The sequence below is a fragment of the Cheilinus undulatus genome, linkage group 8 (assembly GCF_018320785.1).
Source record: "Cheilinus undulatus linkage group 8, ASM1832078v1, whole genome shotgun sequence".
NCBI classification, from domain to species: domain Eukaryota; kingdom Metazoa; phylum Chordata; class Actinopteri; order Labriformes; family Labridae; genus Cheilinus; species Cheilinus undulatus.
Genome location: NC_054872.1, coordinates 40,680,016 through 40,704,546, shown reverse-complemented (window position 1 = coordinate 40,704,546; position 24,531 = coordinate 40,680,016). Strand labels below are relative to the sequence as shown.

General features: G+C 36.9%; 1 protein-coding gene across 5 annotated transcripts; it reads left to right on the top strand.

Moving 5' to 3' along the window:
• Positions 1-84: 84 nt before the first annotated feature.
• On the top strand, positions 85-24,260 carry LOC121513716. Of its 5 annotated transcripts, none has more exons than XM_041793648.1 (22): positions 85-336; positions 4,164-4,350; positions 4,793-5,066; positions 5,332-5,375; positions 5,777-6,062; positions 6,305-6,342; positions 6,479-6,764; positions 8,209-8,249; positions 8,750-9,038; positions 9,600-9,637; positions 10,003-10,288; positions 13,094-13,122; positions 14,088-14,373; positions 16,807-16,850; positions 16,953-17,026; positions 17,178-17,395; positions 17,487-17,737; positions 17,874-18,002; positions 18,554-18,689; positions 18,787-18,816; positions 20,164-20,462; positions 21,475-24,260. In XM_041793648.1, exons 3-21 carry the CDS (start codon positions 4,802-4,804, stop codon positions 20,430-20,432), a joined length of 3,039 nt encoding a protein of 1,012 aa, XP_041649582.1. In that variant the 5' UTR covers positions 85-336; positions 4,164-4,350; positions 4,793-4,801; the 3' UTR covers positions 20,433-20,462; positions 21,475-24,260. The 5 variants fall into 5 exon arrangements, with proteins under 5 accessions (XP_041649582.1, XP_041649580.1, XP_041649583.1 ...); XM_041793646.1 differs by having other exon boundaries at positions 20,566-24,260; XM_041793649.1 differs by having other exon boundaries at positions 16,956-17,026; positions 20,164-24,260.
• The last annotated feature ends 271 nt before the right edge of the window (positions 24,261-24,531 follow it).

Here is a 24,531-nt window from a genome sequence, read left to right as displayed (position 1 = left end):
TCAGCTAACAAAAAAAGAGTTGGTTTTCTGAACCGGCTCATTCTTCAATGGCACATTAGTAATATTCGCCGAACGATAGGCTTCCCCACTGAAAAAACAAATTGATTTCGATCTCAACCTGCTGAAATAGTCATAGGAAATGCAGTATGGCTCGATTTAAACTTGTTTTTGAGGAACTAACAAACGAGGAAAGAGACTTTTGAACGGAAGGGAGGAAGGCAGACGGTGAGAGTAATGTCAGCGTCCTGAACGAACACTGAACGTTAGAGACGTTACAAGTGACGTATGATAATGACAGAAACATTATTTTTCACGACTAGAACGTAAAACATATTGGTAAGTTTAACCTGAACATGTGAGTCCCAACTTTTGCCTGTTTGTTCTGCTATAATTCTATTCGTTCTGCTTTCAGTATCGATGTGTTTACATGTGTGGTAATGCTTAAATAAAAATGTCCAGTATTTATGATAAACTCCAGCTAGCTAACACGTTACTAATACACGACTAGAGAGTTCGTTTGCTAACTTTAAGTAATGATTATCAATTTTATGACCTTTTAAAAACAACTTAAGATTCCAGTAGAGACAGTATAAGTTTGGTTGTGTCTATCTGCTTTCAAGTGTGTGTTTTTTAGTGTTTGTATCAAACAGGAATCAGGAAACCCTTGGTCAAACTGTCTTGCTAGCACATTACGCATCTGTTAAATTTTGTCATTAGCTAACGTTACGTGACGTAATGCAAATGAAGACTGAGATATATGCTGCAGTTAATTATTAATTCAGTAAAATTATGATTAGACTGACAAAAGTGAGTAAATTCACTTACATTGGGACATGCTTTGTAATTCTACATTGTGAGCAGATTCTTGTCATGAATTAAAAACACAGCCCAACGTATAATATATTCCTGATCATGTATTTTTAAAATGAAGAGATGGTTGTTTTAGTCATATTAACACAATTTGAAGTACTACATTAGAAGTCCTACATTCAGACTTAATCCTGTTTACATACAAGTAGGTCTGTGCCAGTATCTGCATCCATGTACATTTGGAGGACTTTTATCATTAATAGAGTTAAATGTCACCTGTGAGTTGTTTTCTGTTATACTAATATCAGAGCTGCGTTGAAATGTGTGTCTTATATTTTCTGATTTCTTTTATTCTGTATGTTCATGAGTTAAGAAAATAGCCGCCATAATTGTCAAAAGTTCAGTACTAAGTTAAATGGAGTAGGAATATAAAGTGCCAATAGAAAATCAGGATGTATTTAAAATCAGTTTTGTGTTTATTGACATTTATGAGTAAATTTACCAAATTGATCAGCAATTTCATTATTTATAAGCATTTGTATTACATTTAGGTTTATCTAATTTGAAAATATAATGAATTCTGACAAAGATGTGTTTTCTAATAAATGCTTATTTTTAATGTACTTCTATTTGAGTATACCTCTCACCTCTGACCATAAGGCAGTCAGTCAAAACAGAGTAAAAACATACCATTAGATGTGTCTATGTCACTGACTGTTGATCTATCTCATAGTCTAGGGGAAATTGTTTACTCTGTGATGGGCCAGTTTGAGCTAGAGATGTCAGGGTCACCCTACAGAATTGAGCCTGAAGTTTAATCTTTGATCTCAGAGGCTCTAATTTGACAACACTCAAGAATAACTTTTCAGTTTTATTTATATATCAAATTTAGTAAGGTTGTATTTTGAATTTAAGAGCTACACAATGACAAATCAATACAAATAGTTGATCAGGAAAAGTAGATCACAAAGTAATTTTCTTCTGAAAACTGACATTCTGGAATAATAGCCATGACACAGATTTTATTGTTTGCCTTTTAAAAGCAATGATCAAGGAAGAACAAAGTTCTTTGCATAGAAAACTTAACTATCAACCATAGATAAACATTTAAGAAGAACAATTGATAAAATACAATCATACAAAGTATGTAGATAAAATGTATGACACTGAGGGAAGTTGCCATCCAAAAAAAGGAAGACTGTGTTATGCAGGGTTTCAAAGACGGAAATGGTTTGAGCAGATTGAGCATACAGGAAAAAGGTTGCAAAGCTTTACATAACTCTGACCTTAAACCTCAACAGGTTTCTGAATCACCTTTTTAGATGGTGAGGGGTTTGTTAGATAATTTGTTGACTATATGAATGTAAATATTATAGAAATGAGAGAAGCAGAGAGAGAGGTGTGGGTGTGTATGCTTGCTGATGTGACTTCAGGGCTCTCCAGGATCTAGGACTCGATTCCAGCTTGAGGTTTCAGACTTGTGCCCATCCTTTTTATTCTATTTCTGGCACAATTTCAATTTGAACTGAATATCTGTTTCGCGCGAGCAGCCTAACTGACTCTGCAGCTGATACCAACAGATGGGATCCAGACATACAGTTGCATCTCAAATATTACAATATCAAGAAAATGTTTTTTTCCCCCCATAATTTAAAAACGTACCTATATTCTAGATGTGTCACACAAGGGGAAATTTTAAGGTCATGAAAGATCATGAAAATAAAAAACAGTATCTCTAAATATTGGTGGAGAAGTCCAATTTCTTGCCAGTTCTTTCAGTCCTGAAATGAGCTCTGGGGAGCTAATTAACTCAAAACAACTGCATAGGGTTTCTGAGCCTTTATTCTCTCACTCTGGGTCAGTACACACAGCCACAATCTTTTGGAAGACTGCTGCAATCATGGAGAGAAAAGAGAACCTTTTTTGATATATATATATATATTTGAGTACTGGTGGTTGTCACATTTAAGATAAGTGCTGCCTCAACCCTTAAGTGTTTTTATGAAGGTCGGTAGGCCATACTATGTTACATACAGTTTAAGTAATCCAACTTCCCACTTTACCTCCACCTTGTCTCTCCCTCATCGTGCACGTCTTACTTTTGCTAGTTACAGTTGAAGAATGTACTCCACTCTCAGCCTTTGCATGAACTTCTGGGTAAGCGTTTACACTGTATGTAAAATAATATATATTTCCCTTAATGCTATTTCAGGATTCGTTGCTCAGTTTATTTGTCAGCATGCATCTGCATTTAACACATTTGTCCCATAAGAGACAGACAGCAGTGTATGATAATATATGTTGATAATATTTTCCTGTTAGTTATGAGTTCATGTCTAGTTAAGATTTTCATTATCGTCATGATAACTTAATATTTTGCTGCCATAAGAGACTTGACAAAGACTTGTGGCTGCCCTTGAAAAGACTTGACACTTGATTTGGACTTGCAATAAAAGACTTTTGCCCATCTCTGGCACATAGTAGTTGTATAAGCTGATAAAAAATGTTTACAACTTTGCAAAGATTTTAAGATTATTGATAATGTTTATGGGCAAATAGAAAAATTAAGTCTTTGAAAACAGTCATTCTTAAAGGTTGGAGTTTGTGCATTATATGCAACATAAATGTCCTTTTGCCAATATCCTTTGACAATATAAAACGACTCCACTACCAGTTGTCTCTCCATAGCTTGCAGTTAGTCCAAAATGCAGCTGCACGGCTTCTGACTGGCAAGAGATGCTGAGACCACATCACACCAGCAGTGTTAATTTTGACAGCACTTTTTAATTAAGTTTTAGTTATTGTCTTTTGCCAAATATATCTTTTACTTTTAGTCATAATTTAGTCATCTAAATTGTTTTAGTCTAGTTTTAGTTGACGAAACTTTCCAACATTTTAGTTGACAAAATTTGCAGTAAATTTAGTCTACTGATTGGATCTCTCCCTAACTTACGCCGCCACCAGCGCAGCAAAAGCAGTTGTGCTTGGATCTCCCCTGTATCTCATTCCACCTTTCCACACAGCCAAAGTAGCTGTGATAAATGCCTAACTTGCCCCTACTTTCTACGTGACGAAATTAGGTCTGATTGGATAAAGTCTCTGTCAAATATTTTCGTCTCGTTTTTATTTGTTGACTAAATTATCAATTAATTTTGTTTTAGTTTTTGTCCATGTGCACTTGTTTTTATTAGTTACTGTCTCGTTTTTGTCAGGGGGAAAAAAGCTATTAACAAAAACTATAACAAAAAAAATTAGTCAACAAAATTAACACATCACACCGGTGCTGGCTTCTCTCCACTGGCTTGCAGTCAGTTTCAGGATAAAGTTTGAAATGTTGTTACTTGTCTTTAAAGCATTGCAAGGATTGGCACCTTCTTATCTGTCAGAGTTGCTGCATCAACATGCTCCAGTCAGATCGCTGAGGTCAACACCAGATGCTTCTTGATGTTCCAAGATGCAGTCTAAGAACCAGAGGTGACAGGACGTTTGTTGTGGCTGCTCCTAGACTGTGGAACAGTTTACCTCTTAACATTAGACCCGGTCAGTCTATAGATTATTTTAAATCTTTGCTGAAAACTCACCTATTTGCACTGGCTTTTAATACAAGGTGACCTTGACATCTTGATATGCATTCTCTTTAGTATTACTGGATCATTATGTTTTTCTGAGTCATTTATTGTGCTTTTATTGTTTTGTCAAAACCTGAAAAGCACTTTGGTCAACTAAGGTTGTTTTTTTAAAATATGCTGTATAAATAAACTTTGACTTGACTACTGAATGACCCAGTAATCTCAGCAAGAGAGTTTTGAAAGTTTATATTTTTTGAATGTTCAGTTGTAGTTTAAACAGTCAATGGTGAATTTACACCACTGTTCAATAACTCAGATCTATAAATTAAAAAGAAACAAACAATTTTGATTATAAATTAAACCAATGGCACAAACCCTAACTTGCATGTTGTTTGTTTTTTTTTCTTTTCCAGATTGAAACAATGACGGCAGAGAGGGTGCTGTTTGATACATTAAAAAAATTAAGTTCTGAGGAGCTTCATGATTTCAATCTACATGTTGAAGTGGAGAAAGGCACCCCATTATTGAAAACAGGCCAGCCTAAAGCAGTAAACACAGAGGTAGTTGTGGAGCTGATGGTGAAGACGTACAGTGCAGAGTGTGTGGAGCTGACCAGAAAGATTTTGAAGAAGATGAACAGGACTGATCTGATGCTCAGATTGTCAGACAGCAGCCTGGGAGCCAGAGGTAAGAGGAAGAATACAGACGTGTAAAAAAAAAAAAAAACACATAAAACTGTTAAAGCATGTTAGCTGGAGTACAATATTTTGATTTGATTCTGTTAAGTTAAGCATTTTTTAAAATAAATACCCAAGAGCAGTGTGAAACTGATAGAAATTCTTCTTAAAGATCTACATTTAATAGTTTCATGTTAAGAGGGCTTTTGTAACTTTGTGATGAAGTTTGGTGTTTTAAATGTACCTAAAGTCTTTTTCTACTTATTTCTCCTTAGAGAAACACTCTGTGTTCAAGCAGCAGCCCTCATTCAGCCAGACAGTAAGTATCTCACAGCGCTCTGACTTAACATCAGCAGCTTTTCATTCAGTAGGCCTTGAACATTTTATTGAGTTTAGGAATAATTATTCTCCATGAAGAGATTGACTAACATACTTAACACACTTGATAAGATCTTTGGCATTAATGTTATTTGCTTTAAATGTGGAGGATTTGTGTCATTTCTGACTTTTTCTAGTGATTTTTTCTTAATTTGTTCTTATAATTTTATCTCCACTTTTATTTGTATTACTTATTATATGATAATCTCAGTTCCTATTGCTGATTTTCCCTACCACATACATATTTTTAAGAACTTCATAAAGATGTGAACAGAAGTATCTTTTCTTATCATTATAGAGAAATTGCATTTTGCCCCTTGAAAATTTCTTTGAATTTACCAGGTGGAAATGGTGATGTCTGACATCAAACTGCTCATGGGAACACTTCATGGTTTAAATAAAGGAGAACTTGTGAAATTCAAGATGGTCCTGAGAGACATGTGCCTCCAAATGCATGACATAGACATCCAGTGGTGGCTGCTCCTTTGGAATGGCTATGAGGAAACCGTGTTCCTCATCGTCTTGTCCTGTAGACATGACTCTGTGGGGATGACAAAGGAGGCTTTAGAGAAAATTGGGAGAACTGATTTGGTGAAGAGGACGACAGACAGCAGCTCAAAGTTTAAAAGTAAGCCCTCAAAGATCTAAACAAGACCAGATCATAAGAATGCTGTAAACCAATTTCATTAGTGTTGAAGTTACCATGTCTCTCTCACTCTGCATTACAAATAATGCTCTTAATGTACATAAATAAGGAAACAGAATCTGTTTTTGACTGATTGGATGTCTGAAAAACTACTGCATACCAGTGTTTATTGTCAGATTTAAAGATCAATAAGTCATTAATGTTTTTAACACTTTTCTCCTCAGAGGAACACTCAGATGGAGAACACTCTGTGCTGATGAAAGTAAGTAATATCACAAATAATAATAAATAACTTTTATTATAAGATCATCCTTTATTGATGCACAGGTAATTTTAAGTACATTAAAAAAGTTCTAGCTGAATAAACAAGGTTCACATGAATGTATTGATTATTCCAGGTTGCAACAATGGCAGCTACTCAGCAGCTGCTTTTGGAAATCCTGCATTGTTTGAGTGAGGAGGAGCTCAAGACCTTCACTGAGTTCCTGCAGATGAACATCTCCTCACAAAACCTCATAGGTATTTTATATATTGGGAGATACGGAGATAAAAGGGCCAAAACAGTGGATCTGATGATGCACATCTATGGGAGACGGTGTGTGGAGCTGACAAGAGAAGTTTTAATGAAGATGAACAGGACTGATCTGGTAGAGATGCTGTCAGGGACCAGCTCAGCTTCTAAAGGTGAGACACAGAAGACCCCAAAAAGATCAGGGACAATGAAAATAAATTAATAAGTTGGTTAGCAATTCATTCATTCATTCACTTTTTAAATTTCTCTAATTGTGAAGGGTTTTTGAAGTATGATTTGTAGTTGATTTTTTTAAAAACCTTCAAAAAAATTGGAATGGTTTATAATGTGATTAAAGCCTATTTGTAATTTGAAATGATAGTCCTCTGTGTTATTACAAATGGAGATGCTCCAATCCGATTTTTTCTACCAATATTGATCATCTATGAGAGTGCTTGACCAATACCAAAAAGTTCATTTTTTGTGTTTAATTAAAGATATGTTATTTGGGCTTTTGGCCTTTATTCAGAAAGGACAGTGGATAGTCAGAGACAGGGACTGAGAAATTGGGTAGAGATGAGGGAATAGGACCACAGGCCGGACTTGACCCCAGGCCATCCGTATACACAGGGCACAACCTAACCACTATCCCATCTGCGCCACAGACTATTTTTTAAAATTAATGAGACCAAGCAGAATCAGTCAACACATTTTTTACAGGTTTACAGTTAAAGGTGCTTCATTTTGGTTTAATTTGATTCAAAGCTCAATGAATGATGTGCCTGAATGAGGTGTTCGATACAGTATTTTGGCCGGGCTGGCCTGTGAAGGGTGTGCACTGATGTCACTTTTGTGTTTGATATGCCCAGTCAAACATAGCGGCAAAACATTCTGAAACACAGCTGTCTGCTCAATGCAGAATAGACAAAAACATAATCGCCACCAAAAAAAGGTCACACACTCTAATATTTCGTTGGACCGCCTTTAGCTTTGATTACAGCACACGTTCGCTGTGGCATTGTTTCGATAAACTTCTGCAATGTCACAAGATTTATTTCCATCCAGTGTTGCATTAATTTTAGTATTGATGATGGGAGAATCTGACCACTGCACAAAGCCTTCTCCAACACATCCCAAAGATTCTCAATAAGGTTAAGGTCTGGACTCTGTGGTGGCCAATCCATGTGTGAAAATGATGTCTCATGCTCCCTGAACCACTCTTTCCCAATTTGAGCCCAGTGAATCCTGGCATTGTCATCTTGGAATATGCCAGTGCCATTAGGGAAGAAAAAATCCATTGTTTAAGAAATGAAAAGTTACTCATTGCATCAGCTGGGGTTAAATAACTTGTTGCCAGCTGAAAGATAATTGCCCATGCAGTAATTATCCAATAGGAGGCTCGTACCTATTTCTTTAGTTAAATCCAGGTGGCGACTTTTTTTTGTGGTATATACTATATACTTTTTTCACAAACGAAACCTTAAGATTGTTTTTGGTGATTAGTTAATAGAATAATTAATTCGGGGTTGATTGCAGATGTTTAGTGAAAATCGACTGATAATAATTGGTTGTCTATCAGTAGGGGCATCTTTAATTTCAGATATTTTCTCTCCCCAGAAACACCTTCTTCGGATGACCATCAATCTACAACAGATGAAGTGAGTCTGACTTTATTCAACAGCTCTAATTTATTCAACAATTACTGAAAACCATACATGTCTTTTACATTGCGAGTGATTGTTAAAAAACAAAACAATTATTTAAAAAGTTATTAAGGTTGAGTTCAGTGTTTAACACAACATTCATGTTCATCTTCTTATATTTTTAAATCAACTTGTAATATTAAGTGATTTACTTTGATTTCAGTGTTACAGAAGCAACCATTTGTTGTGTTAAATTAGTTGTTAGTTATATGTTTTCAAAAATAAAAGGATTACGCATTGATGTCGCTACTGCACAAATATGTTTAAATCATGCTTAGTGTTTGTAAAGATCAGGCAGCCTTAATCAATAGAACAGATATCACCCAGTGTCTTGTTCTCATAAGGAGGATGAGGAATCATCAGCAGATCTTCGACTAAATCTGCAGTTTTGCTTTTATAATTAAAAGAAATTACTTATTGTCTAATTGTATTGTTGTTGTGTTTTTTTTTTGTAGACAGCCAATCAGTCAGTCAAGGCTGATGAAGTACCAAGCCTTTTGAGAACACTGAAGCTTCTGAGTGATAAGGAACTTGAGAAATTCAAGTTGTTGTTGCAGTTCTCATACTTCAGAAGAAGTATTCAACAAATCCCCTGGACCATATTGATGCAGGGTAGAGCTGCTCATGATGTGGTAGATCTGATGATGAAGAAGCAGCAGCCTCTGGAGGTGACCAATGAGGTTTTAATGGACTTGAGCCGGAATGATCTGATCATAAGGCCATCAAAGAGCTCCAGGGTCAAAAGTAAGCAAATGAAGACAAACACTGCCACAGTAGACAACCATATGTGACTCACCTCCCCACCCAAAACAGCTTTAAAAACCTCCACTGGCTCCCTGTCCTCTATCGCATTCCATTCAAAATCCTGCTTCTCACCCATACAGCCCTCAAATACCATGTGCCCCTCTACTTCACTGACCTCAAACACCATCACAACCCCACCCATAGCCTCTGCCCTTCAAACCCTAATCTCCTCTCTCGAACAATAAGAACCAGGCACTGAATCTGGGGGGACAGAGCCTTCTCCATAGCTGCTTTTAGTTCCCTCTAGAGCTAACTCCCTAAACATATTTAAGACTGCACAGTCTTATCCACATTTAAATCACTGCTCAAGACTCACCTTTTTAAATTGGCTTTTAATGTGTGATTTTGTCACTTTGCTTATTTCTTTGTCTTCTTGCTCGTTATGTTGGTTTGCTTTTTAAAGTGTAATGTCTTTTTAACTAGTGTACAGAGTCTTTGAGTTTTTGAAAAGCACTTCATTAATAAATGTATTTTTAGCAGAATTATGTTTTTTCTCCTCAGAGAAACCTCATCAAAGTCGGATGATGTGGCATCAAAGGGTTAGTAATGTTAAATCAGACACACTTTACTGAACAATTTTCTTTTCATTGTTACCAAAATAAAATTAGCCTCCTTCAGACATAAAGAGAAGGAATGAGTTTTTTTTAATTAGATATTATAGCTGCTATAGAAGCTAGAAGAAAGTCCAACTAAAAAAACAATTTAACATAAAAAATACATTTCAGAATGCTTTGTGTTGTTATCTTCAAGTCAGATTACACCATATTGTCTTTGTGACTAATGTTTGAAATGTGTTGTTACAATGCTGTCATGAATAAACTGCATACATTGATGCTATGTTGCTGTCACTATGGAGAAGATGAAGCTCATAAGTGTTTTCTGATTACTTTTTATCCATCAAAAGGACCCCAAAACATCTATCTGTGCGAATCTCGCAAAAGCTCTACAATACTTGAGTTCTGAAGAACATGACCGATTCAAGCAGCTCCTTCTGCATGATGCAATGAATAAAGGCCTCCAAATACACCCAGAACAAGTGAGGAATGCAGGTAGAGTTGGCATGGCAGAGCTGATGGTGGATGTCTTTGGCCAACTGTCAGAAGAAATGACCAAGGACATTTTACAGAAGATGGGGAGAACTGATCTGTTGAAAAGGCTGCCAGAGACCATCTCAAGACTCAAAACTCAAAGTAAGAAGATAACAGCTGGCATATTATGCATTCACACTGTACCTGTTTTATAATTTACTTTGCAGAGATTGTTGAGTTTAATTAATACATTAAGGATACAAACAGTACACTCAAATAAAACAATAAGTCCTTAAAATGAGTAAATCTTGAATGCAGTCAATATTTTAAAGTGGGGGTATTATACTTTACCGATTTTTAAAACATAGATATAAAGTCACAATGTTGGGTGTCCATACTTCACGTATGCAAATTTTCAAACCACAAGATAAACGTATGTGGCGGTAATCTTGGAATTAGCGTGTAAACTGATGAAAACGGGTGGAAATATCTCCAAGATTCTCCCGAGACGAGATTTTGATGGAGAAAACTGATGCGGTCATCGCAGTAGGATCTCCTGACTGGTTCGTGGTTTGTTCGTGCTGCCGGCAAAGCGGAACAGACCGCCCCCATAAGGCCTTTTAGCCATTTAGCAACACAGTAATTAAACACTTACCAAACAGATACGTCCTTCTCTATCCTTCACTGCTGCTGGGTTTCTTCCCCCTCTCTCTTCAAACTATCAGGATCAGACTCCGGGCTAGTACGTGGGTATCAGAGAGATGGTGTAAAGCCTTGAAAAAAGGCATAATACCCCCACTTTAGCTCAAAGTGTGATTGAAATGGTGTCCTACTAAATTTTTTGTCACTAAAACTGACCAAGAAAGAAAAAAAAGCATCTTGCACCTTCAGAGCTCCAAAAATCCAAATTATCTATTGCACCAAAGTAGTGACATTTCAAGAACTACTGCTCTTCATGCCATATTTGATTTGTACAAATTTCAAGAGCTGTGCTTAATTGTTAGCATCATTGTCAAGATGTTAATTTGTAGCAATCTGTGTACAAATTAACCTTGCAAAGCAGATGGACACGCCCATTTCCTTGTTTTTCACTGGCGAATCCATCTTGTTAAGCACCCATCTGAAATGTTTGGGCCTGATTAGAAAGTGACAGGACCAATCAGCGATGAGGGGAAGTACTTTGAGGTGCAGCAGAGTCGTGACCTTAACAAGCAGCAGATGGATGTGTTTCACACATCCATCTGGCGTGTCAGGTTATGTACACATAGTATAGGTCTAGAACACATGACAGTGTAGATCTGAGCCACATTAATAAAACCAGAGTTCTATAACACTGTTAAAGTACAGGAAAACAAATATAGAATTGCTAACCTGTAGCTTGCTAACTTTTTATTATATTGCTTATACATGCTATTGCCGCCTTTTATGATTTCATGTAATTGCCTAGCCTGATATGGTAATTTCTGCTTTGACTGGATCAGTTGTGCAGTGTCCCTATTTACCTCAGAATCAGAATTGTTTTTATTGTCATTGTACAACATACAACACATTATTATTTTTTTTTCTTGCAGTTTTATTTAGTGCTCGAGCAGTTTCTCATTTAATATTGAAACTGCTCTGGGATATGTGCTGTTTTTCAGTCTGTTAGTTTTGGTTCTTATTGTCCTGAACCGTCTTCCTGAGGGTAGCAGTTGGAGCAGGTGATGTGCTGGGTGGGATGAGTCCTTCAGGATGCCCAGGGTCTTCCTGTGGCAGCGGGACCTGAACAGCTCCTCTAAGGAGAGGAGAGCACAGCCTGTGATTTTCCGTGCTGTATTAATGACCCTCTAGAGAGCTGTCTTCTCCTGAGCAGTGCAGCTGGAGAACCACACTGGGATGCAGTATGCCAGTACACTTTCAATGGGGCATCTGTAAAAGGACACCAGAAGCTCCTTGGCCAGGGTGTTGCTCTTCATGACCCTCAGGAAGTGGAGTCACTGCTGTGCCTTTTTGATCTGTGCTGTGGTGTTGGTTTTCCAGGTTAGGTCATTATTTAGGTGCAGGCCGAGGAACTTGAAGTCCGAGACCCACACAGTCCCCGTTAATGTGTATGGGCTGAGGGTTAGATCTGTTTCTCCTGAAGTCCACTATTATTTATTTAGTCTTAGTTGTGTTGAGGAACAGGTTGTTGATGCTGCACCATGATGACAGTTTTTTAATCTCATCCCTGTAAGCAGATTCATCTCCCCTGAGATGAGCCCGACCACTGTCATGTTGTCTGTGTACTTCACGATGGAGTTGCCTGGGTGGGTGGGTGGTTGGGTACTTCCTGTTAGATATGACTGTCTATCCCTGATTTAAGAATTACAGGACTTAGAAGCGCCTCTCTAGTTTGGTAAAGTATTTTATGATGGCTTCCTGCCTGTTTTTTATTACATTATACCATGGAGTTTCTCCCCTGATATATTTGTTTTCCTATAACAGCGTTATGGAAATTTGGTTTTAGTAGTGCGGTTTAGATCTACACTGTCATGTGTTCCAGACCTATACTATGTGTGCAGATTGTTACAATTTAACATCTCAACAATGATGCTAACAATTAAGCACAGTATCTTGAACATTTGAAATTGTATAAATCACATATCTTCACTACGTTGTATGCTGACATCCATGTTTTGAAACTTGCACATGTGATGACGTATGGATCAGATCATGTGACTGTTCATGTGATCACCTTCACCTGTATATAATGAGTTGCTACGCTATTCTCCCTTTTGTCTGATGAAGAGCAGCAGTGCTTGAATATCACTATTTTAGTACAATAGATAATTTAGATTTTTTGAGCTCTGCAGTGTGCAAGACACTTTTCTGTTCTTTCATATTTTTGGCTCACCATGTGCAGAGCTACCTGGTTTGATGTGCGTGTAAAACTTTTCTCTGTACTAAAACTGACCAGACTGTTTTTTTTTCTTTTTCTCCTTCTCATAGAGGACCCTCAGTCAAAATACAGGCTGAAAGTAAGTAATGCCTTATCTGACACACTTTATTTAACATTTATTTAATCATTGAGATAAAAAAAAAACCTCTTTTGATAAGATATTTAATCTCAATGATACACCTAATATTTTCATGTTTATTGTTACCACTAGAAAATTGCAACATCTTCAACAGTATTCATACAAATTATGCCTAATTACAGACAGATGCTGGCCCAGAAAAAAAAATTAGTATAAGCTTAACAATCACAATGGCTAACCCCCCCCCCCCCCCCCCCCACACACACACACATACCTTTTTTATTATTACTTTTTATTATTACTTTTATCAGTTTAAAGTTATTTCAGTGACCATTGTGGGTTTTTCTGTCTTTAACAGAAGGGTACTGATAATTTTTTCCATATGTGTAAATAAACTGTGTTTACCTAATCTGAATTTAAATTATTAAATTCAACCAAAATACCTCACAGTTTTGATTCATTTTCACATTCTTTTGCGTATTTCTTTCTATATTTTGCCTGCTTACCGGGTAGCATGTTTCTTTCCAATATTTAACTTTGTACTCAGTTTATCTGCAAAGTCGTCAAGGAGTTTTTAAAGCAGAAATATCTTTTCTGCTGATGAGGCAATTAGACCAGTTGATCAGTGGGTCAGTGATACAGCAACATGACCGACAACCAGTTCAGAGAAAAATAAAATGTCCCAATAGTAATCTTAAAATCTAAAAATGTTATAACTGTCCCAAATGTGATTAATGTCAAATGCTTGGCTCCCTGTTGCTTACTAGGTAGAGCTCTTTGTCCTTATGTAAATGTCTTGTATCCAGCTAAAGATAAATGCCAGAGTGTCTTAAAAATAATCAAAACAGATCAAATTTGTTCTTACAATATGATCAGAACTAAAATGCACAACATCGATACTAATAAATGAAAGTGTAATCACTTCAGATGACATTCAAAATATCCGATTTATTTAAATCCATCAGGAATCTACTATGACACCTCTTCATGTGAAGCTATTGGAAATCCTGGAAGAACTAAGTTCAGGGGAACTGGAGAAATTCAAACATGTCCTGCAGTACACCAAAATGAGAGAGGGTCTCCCAAAAATGCCAAGAGACCAAGTGGAGACGGCTGACAAGAGACAAACAGCGGAGCTGATGGTGGAGATCTATGGCCAGCAGTGTGTGGAGGTGACTAAGGATGCTCTAGAGATGATAAACAGGACTGATCTGTTGGAGAAGTTGTCTGAAAGCATCTCAGGATCTGAAGGTATGTTATGAAAAAACACTTTGACCCTATCAAACATTGTTAGAACATAGTCTGTATTTCACCTTCAGCCAGGAACAGCCAGGGCCAGAGGCATTATGTCTTTGGGTTATCACTACGTCTGTCCGGGCCATAAGACCTCACACTTTGACTTCTGTTCTTTAAACTTTGCACAAATGTCCACTCTGACTTAAGGACAAACTGACTGAACTTTGGAGGTACAAGCTCAAGGTTACTGTGACCTCAAATCTTGTATTCACAATACCCTGGGAACGCATTGAGGGGTTTTGTCAAAATTGGCACAAACCAACACTTAGACCCGAGGTTTTAACTGATTTGATTTTTTTTATGTCTTCGATGCTGACTTTTTGGTTTGATTATGAAAAACTTGAGTTTTTCTTTAGAAAACAAACCTTTCTTTATGGCAGATTTGATCTGCTACCCCTGAGAGAAAAGACAGAATGTCCTGTTTGTTACTGAGCTGGGAAAAGGTCATGCAACTTTGTATCTGCTTATTATAAATCAATTTTTAAACACTATCATTATATTCCTGGTGTCTGATAAACTCAATAGGGTTGGACACTTTTTGTGCATGACACGTAAATAAAGTACAATCAATCAATCAATCAATCATGTACATCCAACCAGGCCATTTTTGTGAATGTGTTAGCTCGAGTGCACTTTGAGAAATTTTGTACAGACTTAGCACAAACGTCCAAATTAAGTCAAGGATGAACTGATTAGTATGCAGAAAAGCCTGACAAACTGTTGAATTTGTTATTCTCATTATTCACAGTGCTGTATTAGACCACCTGACATAAAAACGAGAAAACATAAATATTTTAGAAATCTTTCAAAAACTTGTTTAAAACTAAAATCTAAAACTAAAACTAAAAATGTTTTACCATTTTGAACAGGAATGAGGAATTTCAAACTGAATTTACCTTTTTATACCTAAATTTGAGCCGGCTCACTGGGCTTCTCTGAGAAGTCAGAAATCAATCAAGCATAACATTCAACCACTAAAACTCATTTTTGCAAGTAAATAACAAGTACAAGTAAATAACTAAAAAAATAACAAATGCAAGTAAATAACTATATTTTGACGTATTAATCAAGAAATAATAATGTGCTTTACTATTTTTTCAGTTTTTTTGTAAATCAGTAAATTTGAAAATTCATTGATAACAGTAATAATTATGTTTTAGCATTAAAAATATCATTTTTGTTGAAAACCCTCTACATATTGCTGTAATAACCATTGCAGAAACATATAAAATGATTTTGTTAATTTTACCAATGCTGTTAATTTAGGACAGCTGTGGCATAAACCTTACTTTGGGTGGTGGTCTAATAAATTTGTTGAGCACTGTATATTTTTTTATTAGTTCAGGTCTACTACCCTGGTCAAACACTTTGTCTCAACTGCAGTGCATTCATCCACCATTAGTTGCCCCAATAGCTGTTCTTTATGGCTATTGCTTTGCTGCCAAAATGCTCTTTAATCCCATTTAAACATCAGTGAGCTGATACCATCAATAGCAATAGGAACAGCACTGTTTAGCACCCTTTTGATATAGAAAACAGGGATGAAGTCATTCAAAGTCTGTGTCAGGCTCTACTCACATTTAAACAAAGCATTGAATTACAATATTCCACACAAAAACGTAACAATTAACCTGTAAAGAGGTTCAAATGCTGGTGGCACTAGCACTGCTAATGTTAGCTATATTCGTACACAGTGTGTCTCTCATGGCATGTTTCTGTACGTATGCTGTAATACAGGACACTTAAACGCAGTACAGAACACTCAATCACAACCGGTTTGGATTAGGGATGTAAGTTCACACTCAACCCATGATTTAAATCCTGATTTTGGGTCCAGGATATGATTTGAATCCTGATTCTTCTTTAACGAAAACTATAGTCAAAGTGTAGATTAAATTCCTTTTTTTCACTTTTCAATGGAATATTTGAAAAATACATTTTCTTTTGTTTTTTTAATCACTAACTCTAATTCCTGACTCAGAAACCCTAAAACCTGCAAATTTTTCCCATGTTTTACCAGCTAAACACAGTTCTTACTGCAGTAACAGGATGTTAAATTGTTTGACAAGGAACATCCCTAGAATTGATGAGATTTTGGTGGTCAGGACAACAGAAACCACCCTATTCCATCTTCTTGACCCACCACTGTACTTTCACTGTCTGGCAATTCTACAGAACTACTGCCTGGCAATTTAACTGCCTGACAGTAGTTCTATTAAGTTTTAAAATAATCCCCATTCTGCCCAGCAGCTGTCAACTGTTGCATTATCACTGATGTGAACTGCTACTTCACTGGCTGACACAAGGTGTAAACTGCTGTTTAAAGTTTTCAACCCATTTGTTCATGACAGTGTTAACACTTGATTTCTACTGATGCATCATTACTAGGTCCCTCAAGAAGCCTAGAGCCTGAAGACTGTGAACGCAATACGGTAACCCATTACATTATTATTCTATTTATTCATTTTTCAGATTTTTAATTTTCACCTATTGTATTAAACATAAAATCTCACAAATATGATTGTCTTCTTTAGCAGGACCCTTGTAACTGGACCAAACTTGAACCTGGAGTGAAGAGCACTGACGAAGATAAGTCCCCAACTTACAGGTGAAAAATAACTTCATCGATACTCCCTTAAAGAAAAATGGAACTTGATATATTTTATTTAAACTCACAGCAGTTACTCTAAGTATGCACATTTATTGTTCTATAATACAGTTGTTGCTGTTGTACAAACTCATTTACTTTTCCATGCTAGCCTACAAAGCGAAGCAGGAAGCTGCTTTGAATGCAGTGTCTCTGGCATGCGCTGGACGTGTAAGGAGAAGGTCAGCTTTCAGTACCAGTTTTGCTCTTGGGGGGAACATGTGGAGAGGATTGAGGGCCTCAAATACTTACCTGCAGGCCCTCTAATGAACATCAAAATCACTGCTGGAAAGTTTGATGAAGTGTATCTGCCGCACTGGATCTGCTTCGGTAAGTGAAACAATATCACTGAATTCCTGCTGATGTGCTCAGAACTGGCGCAGTCCTCTTGTCCTTATGAGCTGTATATTTTTTAATGCAGAGGATGACCCTGAAATATTGGACAAGTTTGCAGTTCTTCACATAGATGACTGTGGAGACGTCGTGGAACAAGTGTCTGAGGTCACACCAACCCATGTCAAATTATGTGATCCAGTTTTCTCACCAAAAGCAGTTCTGATCAAAGCTGGTGTTCCAGTGAAAACACACTGCAGCGTTTTAATCTATAAAACCAACACAGCGTTCCTCACACTCCATGTTTATCTGGTCCCACGTGATCCTGGTCTGCAACAGGTGATTTCTTTTCTCTCTGTCACAAATACAAGCAACAATGCTCAGAGCTGCACCATGTGTAATTTGACTAATACACCATCCAGCTATGGAAATATTTTAGCAATTTTCTTTTAAGGTCTTTTTTTTTTTTGCACAGGAAATGGACAAGAGGGAATCATCCTACGGATACAAATTAATCCGAAAGCCACATCCAGAGAAGTCCTTGAAAATTCGTGATCGTTTCATCTTGACAGCAGATGTGGAAGGTGCAGAAATTTATCCTGAGGTATGAACCGCTTTAAAATCAATGAACTGAGCTCAATGGAGTGAGCTGATTACTGAAGCATGAGTAAAACTGAACAATGCCATTGTTATTTTGTTCTATTACTACTCAAATAGTCATAATAACATACAGAACTTAATTTATTTCAATGAATTGAACAGCAATACCTAGAGGAAAGTCAGATTTCATGTATGACTTGAGATCTTAGATGAGTGTTTAAAGAAATACATTATTTATGTAAAAAACACAGATTATACCTTATATAAGTGGAGTCTTGTTTTCAATTCAGACAAACTGACAGAGAAAATACATTACTCCAACCTTCTATTATTTATCAGCCTAAACAAGCATCAGCTCTTGATACTTGGGGCAATGTGATTTAATTAATTTAATCAATCTGTTTATGCATATTTCTTTGTATTGATAAATCATTTTGATTTGAATGAACATGAGACCTTTTTTGAAAATTGCATTAATGTTTGCAGTTTTTAAAAAATCTGTTTCTCATGTTAGTATTTCTTTTCACTTTTGTCTTTTTAATGTTCCTCTCTCAGGAAATGAAGCTCAGATATGAATGGAGAACACCAAATTTCTTTGAAGTTTTTCTTGAAAATCCAGACAAAAACTTCACTCTCAAGCTTGCACAAAAAAATGAGAGTACACCGGTCTGGACCTGTGCAGTTCGAAAAGGTTAGAATAAATGAACACAGTCAGTTCACTGAAGCATTTTTTCTGTTTAAAAGCAGTCAGTCAGAAACTTTTTCTTCTTCTATATTTCATTTTTCAGATGAATACCAAAGCACAGGCCATTCAAAAGGTAAGACTTTTTTTTTATAATGATAAACTATTGTTCGTGTGTTTGAAGAGTTCCTCTCTGTCTGTCTGACCGTCTGTATCACAGTTTGTCTGCTTTGAGACCAAGATGCAGAAAAAGAAAAAATCAGGAGCAACAAAGTGCGTTCAGGTGTGATTTTGATTAAAAATTTTTTTTTTTTCTGACAGATAAGGTTAAAGTTAATAGAGTCCCACCTTAAAGGGATATTACTGTATTTTTGAGGTTGGGTTGTATGAGCTACTTGGCAATAGTGGTGTCGTTAGTCTCCAGTGATTTCAGTGAGTATTTCCAGGCATGAAGTACTTGAGAAAACTAAGCTAGCCACCACTGCAGATTCCTACCTGCAGATAAGAACTTGCAGCAGTGGTTAGCTCCACAGAATCTGGCAAATTTTAGGTTAAAATGGACCAGAAAACATTTTTGGCTCAATTGTATGCCATATCAAAAATTTTTGATGCATTTTATTATTTATTATTGTCATCAGGTAAATCCATCTTGCAAAGCCTCTCCTCTGCAATGTTTGTGACGAATCAGATGCCAGACCATTCAGTGTCATTTGAAGAGAACGAAGCAGTTGCCGAGGCTGGGTTTATTTGTACTGTGAGCTGGCACAACTTCTGTGTTACTTGCAGTTAGCTGGGTGGAGTAAAGCAATAGTTTTATCACAATTGGACCACATTTCTTTATACAAAAAAGAGGAAGAAACAGCACTGAAAGCTCTTGATGGTGGAAAAGATGTTTCCGCCCTTCTGCTGACCTGTTTCAGCATGAGTTTGCAAGAGTTATTAGACAGCGGTTAGATAGGCTGTAGCATTGGTATAGTGTCAATTTAACCAGAACTGGACCACATTTCTTTATTCAAGAAGAGCAAACAGCCACATTGTAAGCTCCTCTTGGCATAGAAGTTGGACCAAACAAAGGGTACCACCTGCCCTCACCTACTGTTTTGACAGAGTAAAGCCATTTGTAGGGCTGATATCCATTCAGATATGCAGCTATGATTTAATTTTTCATATTTAAGCGTTTTCAAACAAATAATTTTCTTCTGTTTGGAAAGCCCGTTGGGTCTCCTTGAATTGTACTCTTATGATAAGACACTGCAATTGTACCAGCATCCCAGAGTGGGCAGGGCTGTCTTTCTTCCCCCATGATGTGGGAGGGCTCCTGCTTGCTCGTGGTTCACTTGAAAAATGTCTAAAAAAATGTTTGAGCCTCAGAGTAAAACATACACACAATCTGACGGAATCATCAATACTGTCAGTGTGAACACAGAGCTGAAAACAACAAAGCCAGAGGGAGTTTGACTTTTCTTTTTTGTGTCTTCCTCAGAGGAGCACTTTGTGGATAAATACCAGTGTGAACTGATCAAGAGAGTGAGCAACACTGGCCCAATACTGGATAAACTACTGAAAGAAGGTGTAATCCACCCAGAAGATTATGGTAAAATGAGAGCAACCCCGACCACTCAGGAAAAGATGAGGGAACTCTTCAGTGGCCCCCTGAAAGCTGCAGGACAAGCAGGAAAGGATGTCTTCTACAAACTCCTTGAGAAGGAGGAGTCATATCTTGTTGCTGATCTCAAGAGGAACAAGTTGTAAAGAGTACTGTACCCATACAGTATTGAAACAGTGAGGCCAATTCCTTTATTTTGCTGTAGACTGAAAACATTTAGGTTTGACATTAAAAGATGAATAAAAGACAAGAGATCATCATTTTAGCTCTTATTTCCAGGTATTTACATCTGGATCTGATGCACAACTAAGAACATAGCACATTTGTTGTGCAGACTGCATTTACAGTTAAAGGTGTAACATGAAAACCACAGAGCTGTCTATGGGTGAAAAACAAGCAATAGTGAAGCTGAGAGAAGATGGAAAATCAATCAGCCATTGCACAATTGTACAATAGCCAGTGTACTTAGTAACAGACGTCGAACGGGTAGACCAAGGAAAACATCAAACATTCATGACAAAAACATTGTGAGAGCTGTGAAGAAAGACCCTAAAACAACTGTTATTAACATCAACAACAACCCCTAGAGACCAGGAGTGAAGGTATCACCATCTACTCTTCACAGAAGACTTCATGAACAAAAGTACAGAGGCTACACCAGAAGAAGTTTACCACTCATTAGCAAGACAAATAGGAAGGTCAAGCTGAAATTTGTTTAAAAGTAAAGAGACAAGCCTCAAAAATTCTGGGACAAAGTTTAAGGACTGATGAGACAAATAGGTTGTTTCCACCAAGCGGTCCAGTTCAGTTAGGTGTGGAACGGCACACTTTTTTTTTTGCATTTCCATAGAGCAAAAAGTTGAAAAGGGTCCCAAAAATCCGACCTGTACCGTCCCACTTTTTGGCACCCTATATTTTTAATGTGGTGAATTCTCACAGTACAGCTCTAAACTTTCATATTTTGTTGTAGAAACTGTTTTAGACCAAATATATTCCCATCTTAACGTACTGTTACGACTCTAAATGTTTCTATACATGTATTTCATCAGCAGAGGATCCATCCTAAGAGCGGTTAACATAATTAGTATTTAGTTATTTTTTTTAAAAAGGCACTTTCAGCTGAAATAAAGCTGTTTAATGCTTATTCCCTACTGATGTCTGTCACCCATCCTTTCTACAACTCTGCAGCTTGCCTAGCAGATTTGTGCTGACTGTGACTTCACGTGCATGCCTTTACAGCCCGTCCACCAAGTGAGGGCATAGGTGTCTTTGGAAACACAAACTTTTCTGGGGTTTGGCTTACCAAACCATACTGAATCAAACCGGACCCCCTGATGGAAAAAAGGCTAAAGATTAACCTTTACCTACGTGATGGAAAGGCTTAAGTTTGGAGAAAGAAAGGATCGGCTCATGATCCCAAACACACAAGCTCATCTGTAAAACAGTGGAGGTGATGTCGTGGTTTGTGCTTGCATGGTTTCTTCTGGGTTGGGCTCATTAGTCTTCACTGATGATTTAACACATGATGGCAGCAGCGAAACAAACTCAGAAGTCTACAGAAACCTTTTGTCTGCCCGTTTAAATAAAGATGCAACCAAACTGATTGGGAAATCCATCATGCAGCAAGATAACGACCCAAAACACACTGCTAAAACAACAGAGGAGTTCATCAGAGGCAAGAAGTGGAAGGTTTTAGATTGGCCAAATCAATCTCCAGACTTGAACCCTATAGAGCAGTTTACCAGCTCTAAAAGCTGTGGTGAAAGCCTGGAAAAACATCACAAAAGAAGAATGCAAGTGTTTGGTGATGTCATTGGGTCACAGACTTGATGCAGTTACTGCAAGAAAAGGATTTGCAACTAAATATTAAATCTTATCCACTTTGATTTGTTTAAAGTCCATCAGCTTTCTCTGTAAAAGCCACGACTCAGTGGAACGCTCTCCCTGACAGCATTAAGAACTGTGATTCTGTCAGAAGCTTCAAGAACAAACTCAAAAATCTACTGAAAGACTCTCAACTCTGTAAACACTGATTCTATAACATAATTTTAAATATGGCTGTGTGAATGTGTTTGTGTGTATGTGAGTGTATGCCTGTGGGGGTGATCTAACTCTGCAGCTTGAGCTAATGTTTTATTGTCATTTCTCTGTGAAGTTTTATAACTGATGTTTTAATTGTGACCTGCCAAGGGACTGCAGATGTAAATTAGCTTTATGCTAACTCTGGTACAATGTATCGAATGGAAACATTTATGTTTTTTATTGTACATGGTCCCTTTACAAATAAACAAACAAATAAATAAAATAAATCTGTTCCTATACTTTTGGTCATTTAAAAATTTGGTGTTCCATTACAAATAAAGCTATCTCCAAAGCTGTGTATCAGATCCAGACGTACAAAAACCTGAATTGTTGATCCTTGGTCTCATATTCATATTTTTGTGTCAAACCCAAATGTTTTAAATTGACAGCAAAAATAAATGAATTAGGCCCACTGTTCCAATAATTTTGTAGGGGATGGTGCCTATTGGGAGTAAGCAGTACTGTCTCGTCACTTCTTATTTAACAATATAACTCAAAGTTTCCTCAGCTATGTTACTTCTGGGAATACATAACATATAATTAAATGTGTAATACTAGCTTACAGCCATGAATCATTATTTTTCAAGCATCTTATACAATTTTACCATGCATTTATTTATTCACTATTTTACTGACTTGAAAATTATGTATAGGGGCATGTTGCTATAATTTGTTTAATATGAAGACGTGTTAATTTTTTTAGGGGTATGAACTAAGTACAGGGTCCTTCAAATATGCCCATGTTGATTCCATTTCATGCAGTCTGGGCACCTTCTTTGCATTCTCAATCATTCTAATCACTGAAATTATTGATGTATACCTCACTTTTCATGTCCACCTTCACCTATGCCTAGATGTGCCTTAGGGCATGAAGCTCCAGGCCAATGAAACCATTTGCTTAAAGGTAAAAGTGTCTAGGTGTCACAGTTATGCAGAAATGGATTTCAACAGCAAAAGCTTTCAAGTATAATTCAACACCTAGTTTTTTTTTTCAACATAGCATTTTGGTCTCTTTGTGTGTCTTTCTAGTAACATTCCTTAGCATATACTTTGAAGAACATTTTTTGTTCTCTGTTTCAGTAACCATGAGTTTGCATTTCTTTCACTCAGAGATAATATTTAAGAAACTGCAGCAGCTTTATCTTCAGAAGTTATGAAAAAAATTGGTTTATTTACTACTGAGATGTTGCATTTCACTCATAAAAGCCCTCTGTGTCTGCATGAACCTATATCAGAAGGCAAAAGACAAGTGTCACTTGAATGGAGCTGGAATGAGTCAACATAAAGTTTGTTTACAGCCCAGTGGGTCAGAGTTGTTTATTGCTTTGAAACCAAAAAAAGGGAGGGAGGTCAGACTTGTATTTTGTTGAGGGTAAAAAAGAGTCATAACCAGAAAAACTAAGGCACACTGTTTTGAAAACATTAAAAAGCCTTGATTAAATGGGCTAAAGAGCCGACGTGTTTCAACTTACAAAGTCTTCATCAGGGCATTTATAAACAAGTGACTGTTCCCAGATTTTCAAAGCTGTGGCAGCTGCCTTGCAATCAGTCAACTGCTTCTCAGGTTCAGTGAAAAAAGTGGGTGTGTACTTTTAATTGGTGCACTTCAACAAAGAAAGCTTAGAGCAAGAATAATTGTTAGAAAATCAGCAGTTACAAAAAAACAGATACAAAAAAAAAAAAAATAAACATGATCATAAAGGAAAGGAAAAGGTAAAAAAAAAATGACACAGAACATACAAAATAATGATCCTACTGAGCTCTCCCATTGTTTTTTTAAGCCTCATATCTAGTGAGGGGGAAAAAAGTGACCTACAGATATGGGGTGTAGTCCAGCACCTCATTTAGTCCTTAGGACCACCACCATTTTTACCTCCATCAAGGAGGTTATGTGATCAGGTGGGTTTGTTTGTGTGTTTGTTAGCAACATAACTCAAAAAGTCGTAGACGGATTTCATGAAATTTTCAGGAAATGTCAGAAATGGCATAAGGAAGAACTGATTAGATTTTGGGGCTGATCCAGATCACCATCTGGATCCAGGAATTTTTTTGAAGGGTTCTTCACTATTTGGAGATAGGGCTAATGGCGGAGGTCTGAGCTCTCCGAGTGCTTTTCTAGTTCCCTCCTGTATTTTAAACATCAGATGTACCATGTAAATCTGA